General features: G+C 44.0%; 1 protein-coding gene across 4 annotated transcripts in view; it reads left to right on the top strand.

The window, feature by feature from the left end:
• Window positions 1-4,577: 4,577 nt before the first annotated feature.
• The window catches only part of rerea (arginine-glutamic acid dipeptide (RE) repeats a), a gene marked incomplete at its 5' end in the record, with an annotated part of 72,587 nt that continues 66,659 nt past the window's right edge, over window positions 4,578-10,505 (top strand). For 3 of the 4 annotated variants that reach the window (XM_083894646.1, XM_083894644.1, XM_083894645.1), the window contains one exon: window positions 4,578-4,938. In XM_083894646.1, the coding sequence (XP_083750772.1) occupies window positions 4,578-4,938 (361 nt within the window). The remainder of the gene's footprint in view (window positions 4,939-10,505) is intronic. The other variant, XM_083894647.1, reaches the window with a different exon arrangement.

Genomic DNA, 10,505 nt, shown 5'->3' with positions numbered 1-10,505 from the left:
AGTGCATCACAGCAGACAACACAACATCCAGCAGCTCGTTTTTTTCAGTTTGTGGCAGTTTGTCACAAGATGTCAAGCTTTGTGCGAGAGCAGTCTGCTAGTGACATTTTTCTGTTGTCCAATCAGCTGCCTGTTATGGGTGGAACATGTCTAGCTCCACCTGGACCGGACCATACCATTTTACTCTGGTACCCCAAGGGAAGGGTACTAAAAATGGAATGGTTTGGGACAGTTATTTTGGTGCTTTTCCTAATGGAAACGTTAAAAAATAGATACATACCGCACCAAACCGAACCGTTCCACTCGATGGAAACATGACTTAAGAAGACAGGTGGTGTGTCAAGAGCACCAGTGCTGAAATACTGTGCAAAGGTATTTTTCACTTCCTCTTAGACTGGCACAGCCTCGTAATATCTTGCACTACGGTATTAAACTCCGTATTCACAGTGATAATACCTGTTATTGACCCAGGTATATTTTTTTGTTTCATCATTGTTGACTTTGGCAGATTATTGTTGCCAACACCGTCATTGTATATGGGAATCTGTTCTCATGAAGCAGCAGGGACTTTGCTTTTTTACCATGGGAGTCTCCTGGCAGGTTTAAATGTTGATGTTGCAAAGCCCCAAGCTATCTTTTCTTGAGAATGGCTTCTACCTACTAAACTAACCCCGGATGCTGGCTAAAAATAGAACCTTTGTGAGCTCGGCTTTAGCAGAGGGGAAAAAGATGTGGGTACTCATCAGTGAATTGAAAAACAAGTGGAGCAGACAAGTGTCTTTGCCCTGCCAATGTGAACTAAAACAGAAAGGGTCTTGAGAATAAAGAGAGATTGCAGCAGGTAAGATAATGCACACAGGACTACTGAGAATCCCTCATGAAATGGCCTACCCTCCTACCTCCAGCTGAGCCTTTCATTGTGCTGTTGTTTTTTAGGGGCTTTGGATGGCAGCTTAGATTAGATCGCACTGAGTAATGGATTGGAGCTGACAAAAACCTGCTGCAGCTCAACATCACCACACCTAGGATCAATGCACTGCTGAGGATCTTGTGGGTTTATTCAGATCAATTTGAGTTGCCCCCATTGTTATTAACCCTGTATGTATTCATGCTAACATTGTTCTCCTCTAATCTGTATTCATGCAAGTATTTCATTCAGTCCCTTTGCAAAGCCGGGCCTTAAATCCTTGCCAATCACATTTTGCCACTTCATAATTCTCCAACTGAATATGCCATGAATTACTTTTCAGTTTCTGTCCACAAAACTGTGTGGATCTCTGTGCCAGTTAATTTATTTTTCAATTCTATTTTGTACTTTAATGCAGATATTCCACCTTTCTGTTTTCTATAAAAAGCACACCATATGAATCAATGCCTGCTTTTGCAAATTTAATCCAAAACAAACAATTACTAGAATTTTGGTAAGATGAAACACACATGCTACAGCTTTATCACACTGAAGAGTGATTATGTGTATGTCCTTAGATATTGATTAGGGCAAAGGTTGAACATTTTTTCAAATTAATGCTAAGTGATGATCTTCTCAATTGTCTTGTTTTCACTACAAACCAAAATAACAATAAATAAATAAATAATAAACACCCTTAAATGTACAATTTTAAGAATATGTGAACGTTTAATTATTTTTTCAAAAAAATATATTCAAACCAATTAATGGATTATACAATTAGTTGATTATTTTGTAATAAATTAATTTGTTGTCACAGCCCCAGTTTTCATTAAATCTACAAAGATGAGACGAGAGTGGATTTGTATGTGGGAGTAACTGGAATGAATAAAACATTGCGTTTTAAAAGGCTGTTCAGTTGAGAGAGAGAGAGAGAGAGAGCGAGGGAAAAAAAAAATGTTCACTAACTGAAACCTGCTGTGTGGCCATTGTGGGGGATGATGTGTTAATCGAGCCACAAACTGTGTGGTTTTTCAGGCCAGAGGTCTCATTTAAACAGGCAGCGAAAGGAGAAATGTATTTGAGCAGGGCCCTGCTGGCTTCTAGCCCTCGACTCTCCATTGCACTAATGTAAATGGTGGATTAGGTGCTGTTGGCTGGGACCTCCTCTGCAGCCACTGCCCCCGCCTTTATTTCTCCACTAAGACAGCTGGTATCTTTCAAAGGCTCTTGGCCAAGTGATTGATGTGTAATAGTTCCAAGCCTCACCTGCCCCTTTACAGCGTTATTCATCGCACAGGCCGCTTTCTACCAAGCACTTTGTTTCTCTGTTTGTGTGTGGAGAGCCCTCTCTCTCTGTGTCCATTGTCCCCGTCCCCTGGTCTTCTCACAGCCATCAATACATTATGACTTTTCATTGCCGCGCTGTTACTACCTCACTTCTCACCGACTCGCTCCTTTTTCACTCGCTCAATTTGTGCAGCTTCACATTGTGCTTTTAGCTCTATCAAGCCATGGCGACTGAGGTGTAACAGATTACCCATAAGCCACATGGGCATATTGTTAATTGTCTAATAAAACACAAACATGAACAAGAGAATGTGCTTATGAAGAATTATATTTGCTTTCAGGCTTAGTAAATACAATTATTTTAACGTCAGCAAGGTGCTTTGAAATTTAAAAGTTGGATTGAGGCAGTTATGTAAAGTGTATCCAGATGCTAACTAATAGCACCTAGATTGTAAAGATACTTATTGAGGCTCGTAGCTGCCCACAACTTCAAAGGAGAACGGCCCAGACCTCCATTTGCAACAGTTCAGAGTCCTCTTTGGTTTCAGTGGAAGAGGCTTATGTTACTGATTAGAGGAGAGAAGAGGTGCTTAGCTCATACACAGATTCTGGCATCCTCCAGGATTAGAGCTGAGCTATCAAATGGTACCTTCACAAATGTTTTTTATGTACCTCACACTTCCAAGACACGCAGCCAGATCAGATACTAAAGCGAGGTGCAGTGTTTTGGCACGACAATTGAGGAATACAGTAATATTCAGGGTGGGTGTGTGTCCTTATGTGCAAACGCAAACCTGTGTTAGTGAGCCCCTTGCAGCTTCTGTATGAACTAATGTGTTCTTCTGTGTATATGCTGGCAGCCCAGTGGTCGCCGTGGTAACTCATCATTAGGTGATTAATGGGGCTGTGACGAGGCTGCGGTGTAATCAGTCCCGGTGTTTGTGTTGAAGTCGACGACAAGAGCAGCTGCCCTGTCAGTTGGTGTCTGCTCAAGAGATGACAGCACCCGCTGCTGAGGAGCGTCGTCGTCAAACGTGCCTCATTGTGTGTCTCTGTGTGAGTGTGTGCGCGCCTGCCAAAAGCTTTTCTTCCACCTTCCTCTTCTATTCTTCACCTCACATTGTTTACCTGGCTCACTCTCCGTTCCTTCCCCCCTTTGACACTTCCTCTTCCATCCTGCTATCACGATTATACTAATGTGGAAGCTGATTGCCTGGTCTGATCCCTGTGGGGGCTGAAATGATTATTTCTACTTAATTCATTGTGGCGGTGGCGTGGGGGGCACAACAGTAGCAGTAAAAGAGAAGCCTCTTTTGTAGGCACAGTGTGTCGGAGCAGTGTAGTGCAGACAGCGGGCGGCTTTAGATTTACCCACTTTACTATTTATGGAGGATTTCATTACTTTGCGAGAAAGTGGTTGCTGAACTATTTTGAGTGAACGACGATAGCTGGAAATGGCAGTGGTCCGGGCATGGCAAAATGACTGTCCTAGCTTTGCTCCTCTTCCTTTCCTTACCCAGTGGATTGCTGTTCTTCCCTCAAGAGCTGTCATGTCACATTAACACAGTGGTGACTGTCAGCCAGGGCAGAGGGCTGGGCTTGGGTGCAGTCCAGTGAGCCTGAGTACACACACACACACACACGGGCACACACAGATGAGTAAAAGTGAGCCTGGTGTCATCACAGATGGTCTTCAGAGAGGCTAGCCAGTTAACTCTGTCATTGAGCTTTATGCTGCAGCTCTCCTGTGGCATTGCAAACGACAAGCAGCGTCTCGTGCTGAAAATCCCCCATGATATATAAAGTCTGAGCAATTCTGCCGGCTTAACGCAGCACTGTCTTTTTGTGTTTGCAATTACAACTTCCTTTTAGCTTATTGTGCCATTGTGCACTGTACAAACAGCATTTGTCTTTCTACTTTTCCTGCTCTCGTTTTTTTCACTCTAATAACTCTGCTTCGCTGCCTTCTTGAGCGAATGGAAATGTTTGAGCAGGAAACTGGGAGTTTTTGTTCTTTGATAAAGCTACTCTGTGCTCTCCTGAGTATACTTGGATGTGGAATGGAGCCAAGAATGGCTGTGATGTTGAGAAGAGTGCCTGATCTCTAGTGCTTACAATGTACAATCTCCTCTCGCACAAAATGGTCCTTTTTTTATACTGAATGTAGTTCATGTACTGTGTGGAAAATGCTGTCATTACTTGATGTTAATTATCTTTCCTTTTCTTTCTTTAACAGCTTTTCTGAAACACTGGGGTTGTTGGTGTGGCCAAGTTTTCCCTGGATTTGATTGGTAAATTCAGAAGACTGAAGCCCAGGCTCACAGTCTACCTTTCACGGAGGCCCAGCCGTGAGAGGACTGAGGAAGGCACGTGGCGGATCATGACGGCCGACAAAGAGAAGGAGAGGGAGAAAGAGCGGGACAGAGACAGGGACAGAGACAAGAGAGAGGCTGGAAAATCCCGCCGGCAGGACGGGGACAGGTGCGACCGTGAGAGCGAAAGCTCCAGGCCCCGACGTAGCTGTACGCTGGAGGGCGGAGCCAAGAACTATGCAGAGAGTGAACACAGTGAAGACGAGGACAATGACAATGGCAGCACAGGTGGAGGCAGCGGCACAGCCGAGGAGACTGGCAAGAAGGGCAAAAAGAAGACGCCTAAGAAGAAGTCGCGCTACGAGCGCACAGAGAATGGAGAAATAACTTCTTTCATCACAGAAGATGATGTTGTTTACAGACCTGGAGGTAAGTCCCAGTCATGGCAAATCCAGTGGTCAGCAAATGACTCGCACTCATTGGCCAGTCATTTTCCATGTCGGTTAACTGATATTTATAGAGGTTACTTAAAACAAAAGGTCACACATACACTACTGTTCTAAAGTTTGGGGTCACCTATACAATTGTTTTGTGTTTTCCAATAGAAATAATGATTTTTATTCCAAATAATAATTTTGCCCGTCAAAGAACCAGCAACACTGTTTTCAGCTGTGCTAACATCATTGCACAAGGGTTTTCTAATCATCCAATAGCCTTCTGGAAATGGGCTTCCATACACCTATGTATGTATTCCATTAAAAACTAGACGTTTGCAACTAGAAAAGTCGTTTACCACGTTAACAATGTATAGGGTGTATTTCTGATTCATTTAATGTTATATTCATTGAAAAAAATGATTTTCCTTCAAAAATAAGGACATTTCTAAGTTACCCCAAATTTTTGAAGGCAAGTGTAGTTTAGTCCACTTGCCTGTTTTAAAGATTCAAATGCTCGATTGATCAGTAATTAATTTCTCCACTGAGGGACTGCACATTTTCGTAAGCAGCACCTCAAACACAACAGTACACTAACATCGAGAGGCCAATATGTCACACAGTCAATTCCAAGTTGGCCCTTTCTGCTTTGTTTCGGGCAATAAAAAAAAGATTGGTGGTTCACTAGATGACGTGATGTGACGACGACCATGACAATGATTCCATCAGAACCTTTTGACTCACTGAGAGAGTGCTTTCTTCTCCGGAGCCTAAAGGTACTTTTGTTTTCATGGAGAGATGTTTGAGCGGCAGTACATCGTCTTTATTACATCAGATGAATGAGGCTAAAAAGAGAGCTAACCTTTTCAGCTGTAAACATGGCCCTTCCTTCCCCTACTGTTTATAAATTAGCTGTATTAGAGTGGGGGAATGTCAACGCTCACTGTCGGTTAGAAGCAGGGCATGCTGGCGGGGTGTGTGCGTGTGTGTGTGTGTAGTCTTCTCTCTCATTTTCTCGCCTGCTGAACAGTGCTGCCATGCAACTAAATCATTGTCGCTATGTCTTTTCGTTTATGTAGCAGCTAGCGAAAGGTCAGGTGGGAGATGGGGGGTGGGGGGGGGTGCGTTGTTTGGATATTTAACAGGAGGAATAGAAATTACAGTCTCTTGTGTTTTCAGGTTTCTTCTACCGTCTCACACACACGTTCACACAAACACTCAGCCCTCCTTTTATGCCCTCAGCCACTTAACAGACGGCTTAAAGTAGGTGCAATGAAACAGCTAGACATCCCTACATTACACACTCTGTCTTGCTGTGTTATCTGGTTGGCTGAATTATCTCTGCACTGGTATCAGTGGAGGTCCTCAAGCAAGCAGTCACACTGAACTAACGCCTGGTTGTTGCTCACTCTCTATTTCTGTCCCTCTAACGCTCTGCAACGGACTATATTGAAGACATTCTTTGCTCCACATTTCATGTTTAATAGAGAGAGCACCAGTGCTTTGTCTCATAGTCAATCATGCAGAGAGGGAGGGTGGGGGTAGAGAGAGAGGGAGAGAGGTGTGAAGAAACATCGGAAGCAGTCAGTCACATCAATGAAACATTCAAAAGGCATATAAACAAAGTCGACTGTCTCAGTGGATTTGCTCTGCTGCATATTTATATTTCCACGTTGGAGGAAATGGTTTCCTGTCTTCTCATTCAATTAGTTTGGCAGGTTTAGAGTGGCCTGAGTGTCAAAGCCTGCTCCCACCATGTTTACTAGACCTGTTAGATTGGTTTAGATTAGGGATGAACCAGGATTGGCAGCCCCAGCACTGCAATACTAGTTTGTAATTTACCTCCTATTGTCAAAATGGAAGATCCTCTACCTCAGCAACTGACCTCCCACTGTCTCTGCTGTTAGCTGTTCAAGTGAAAAGCTCTGTTATGTGTGTGTCTATGCAGCATGTGTTTTCCTCCTCCTGCTTTGTTCAATGGTAGCAACCTTCTTGCAATCAGATTTGATGTGTGCAGCTTAGGCAGGCACAAAGCCTGCGATGGATTATGCTTTACTAAATGTTAAATCCCTTTATAGCCGTCCAGTGACACACAATATGTAAAACTGACCACCCTCGGAGAGGGATTTACACTGCCCCAGACATGGGGAGAGGGAAGGAGTTGTAATAGTGAGCAGTGCAGGAACTATAAAGAATCTTTTAATTGCTTTTGTCATATTAAGGTTTAGCAACATACATGGCCCACATCAACACAGAAGAAATGGGTAATCTACTGTTAAAATCTCCTGTGTGCTCCCACTCTCCAGCCATCCACCAATCTCTGCTTAGCCGTTAGAATCCCTTGAAGATGGCTCGGGCAGCTTAATACACATTGATTGGATGGGGAAGGGTGTACGGAGAGGTTCAGTTGGCCAGCAGGTGGGCCTGCAGCTAACTCTAGTGCTGCTCCTCTTTATAAAGCATGGAGGACGTGTCTGTGGTGGAGAACTGCATCACGAGACATTTGCTTGATTGAGTGGAGGATGAACAGACCAACTGGATCTGTGGTTGAGCTCTCACTGCTACTCCAGGCCTCCAGAGCTTCTTTTTTTTTTTCCACACTCGCCTTCCTCCCCAACCCCAGATTATAGTTTCTACAGTGGGGTGAATACAAGGCACCCACAGAGTAGATCCACTCACTTATTCACACACACACACACACACACAGCATGTTGATCATCAGCGTTTGCGCAAACTCACAATACGTGCTTTTAACTGTCTGTTTATGACAAGCACACTCCTGCAACACACATTAAAGCTCAGACACACACAGCTCTAAGCATATTGCTCCCCCCTCCCCCCACTCCACTGCTGCAGGACTCTGCCTGGCATTGCAGATGGCTGGGTGCCATAGCATGTCTCCTTGCTCACTAACTAAGTGGCTGGCTGGTTTGTTAAAAATGTAGACAGCTAATGAAAATCACCTGCCTCGCCTCCTATGTGCCTGTAACTGGGTGTATGTCACACAACATGGATGTTACAGTCAACCAACTGAGTTTCAGGGCAATAAGGGAATACTTGCACTAATGTATTAATTTCTGTTATTAGCTTTGGAACAAAAAATTGCTTCAGAGTTGGGACTAATTTAGTTTCTATGTGCCAGATTCCAGGTACCTATATGAACATTTTAATTCTATTCCACTTATCTGTGTCTTGAAATGTATGTATTGCAAATAGGCGTTATACATATGCAAGCACAGTACATGGCTGCCTGCCAGGAGGTTTTTATTTATCTTCCAGGACCTGTCTTTTCAACATAACAGCGTCTATGTTTGAATATGAGCTAGCCATAGAGCTTGTACTTTGCAGGTTCCAAGTAGCCACGGGTAGCAGAGTGAGAATAGACTTTGGAAAATGGTCAAAAGCCTGGCTGCACTGCAACAGACAGTGCAGCAAGGACTTTGCCGGCATCGCTGAGGACAGCACGGAGCCTGATGCGCTGTTCTCTGTAGTCCATCCTCACTCCACTGTGAGAGGGTTTTCTTCACTGCTGTGGGAGCACTTTTTTCAGAGTCAATAGGCAGATTGAGAATCAATAAAATTTACCCAACCCTACTTATAATAATGCATTGTCTAATACAGAGAGAGTAGACTTTGTTGTTTGCACTGTAGATGCAGGCATTAATTTAGTTTTAGCTCAGTCAACAACTGAGCAATTGTAAAAGCTTAAAAACATACATTTATTTTTAAACCAAACACCAATTCAATTAGACAAATGTGCTATTATGCAAGCACGAGCAAGGAATCGATGTATTAAATAAAGTGTGTCCACCTCTGCTACACCAGCTGGCGATTTCATTCAGCTTATTGTTAGGTGGTTGCTGGTTTAGCTGGTGGCTAGTTGTTAGCATGTCCATCACCATTCATTCAGTCTTGCTGCCAGCCATGAATGTTTTAAATGTTGAACTCTTTCACCTGACAGAGCCAAAAATTGGTCTCCTCGTCAGTCCGACAAACGTACCATGGATTTTGTCGTGTTTTTGTCACTGCCTGCTACTTCTCTTATTTGTGGGTTTAAACTGGGGGAGGGAGCTGTGGTGCTTTCACAGAGCCACCATGATTCTGACTCTGGTCCGACTAAACATATACATGCAGTAGAGCTTTGATTCCCAATCACATTAACTGGATGTATGAGTCCAACTTGTTTACATGGTTTTCATTAGTCTGGTTTTAGTTGAACTTACACAAAATATTTTCTGACTGATGCTGAAAATGACTGCACCCAAGCATTTCATTATTATACAACTAAACACATTTTTCCACAGATGGCCATTGAAATCAGATCAAAGTAAATTATTCTTCATAGGAACACATCACATCTGAGTTTTGTTTTCACTATGTATTCTCTTGAGAAGTCGGTGCAAGTGTTTCAGTGAGCGTTGGATTGGTTATTCCACAGCCAAGACACCGGAGGCTAGAACTTGATTAGCATAGCATATCCCCTCTGCTACAAAGGCTAGCTGTCGATCATTTTTGCTGTTTCCAGTCAAGCTAACAAGAGGGACAAGCCCTCTGAGTCCTCTCACATCGAAACAGCAGTGTGAATCTCTAGCCTGTCGCTAACTGAACAGATCTATTTTTAAAAAGCCCTCTCTGCTCTCCCATCTCTCCCCACGCAAGAGACTCTGGGAAAAGGGCTTTTTAGTGAAATCCAACCACCTGCCGACTGCTAAATGAGAAAGTGTGGGCTAGCCGAGAGGGAATGGAGAGGGGGAGGTGGGGGTGGTGTTGTCAAAGAGCCTCTGTTCTCCCTTAGGAGCGCAGTCAGCTGTGGGCCTGCCCTATTGTAGAGAGCTGATGGTATCACTTGCCAGGTATTTCCCTCTGCTTTTCCAGTGAGAAGAAGGGAGATTTGTTGGGCTGGTGGTTGAGGGGAGAGGAAGGAAAGTTGGGGAAGAATCAAGTGTCTATGTGCCTCCAGGGCTCGACTGCCTACTACCCCACCCTGCTGGGATTGGCCCAGCAGGAAATGGCACACGGCAGCTTTGGTCATCAGCAGGTCTCCTTCACAGAGCCACTGTGGGTGATGGAGGGTCAATAAATAATACCAACCTCTCCTTAAGATTTCTGTCTTTTTTTGGCCCTCCAGTCTGCTCACACCCCCGTGGTTCCATTATTGCATTCCTTGTGCTATTTAATTTTAGGATCAGTGCACTCAAGGGGGTGCAGCTCTACTGAAGCTTTGCGCTGCTCTGCAGCAAGTGCAGTTTGAGCCAAGCACCACTTATAACAATGCAGGTGCATCCCACTTCATGGCTAAGACTCCCCAACCCTAAGCGCAACTTAAACAAACAGCCCCTTGATTTAATAAGCCTAGAATGTCCTCGTATTATTGTTGTGTATAGCCAATCTCATTTCATAGATCCAACCACCCAGCCTCACTGTAAACAAAACACTGGCATATACAACTGTGTTCACAACGTGACTCTTCCATTGTTGCTGCGTCGCAAAAGAAAGCCAGGCTGATATCGCCTAAGCACTCCCCCCCTCCCTTCTGCTAGAATGCTGCAGCAAATTAAACAG

This window comes from Microchirus variegatus (genome assembly GCF_963457635.1).
Source record: "Microchirus variegatus genome assembly, chromosome: 9".
In the NCBI taxonomy this organism is placed as follows: Eukaryota; Metazoa; Chordata; class Actinopteri; order Pleuronectiformes; family Soleidae; genus Microchirus; species Microchirus variegatus.
This window is presented reverse-complemented; position numbering and strand designations above follow the sequence as displayed.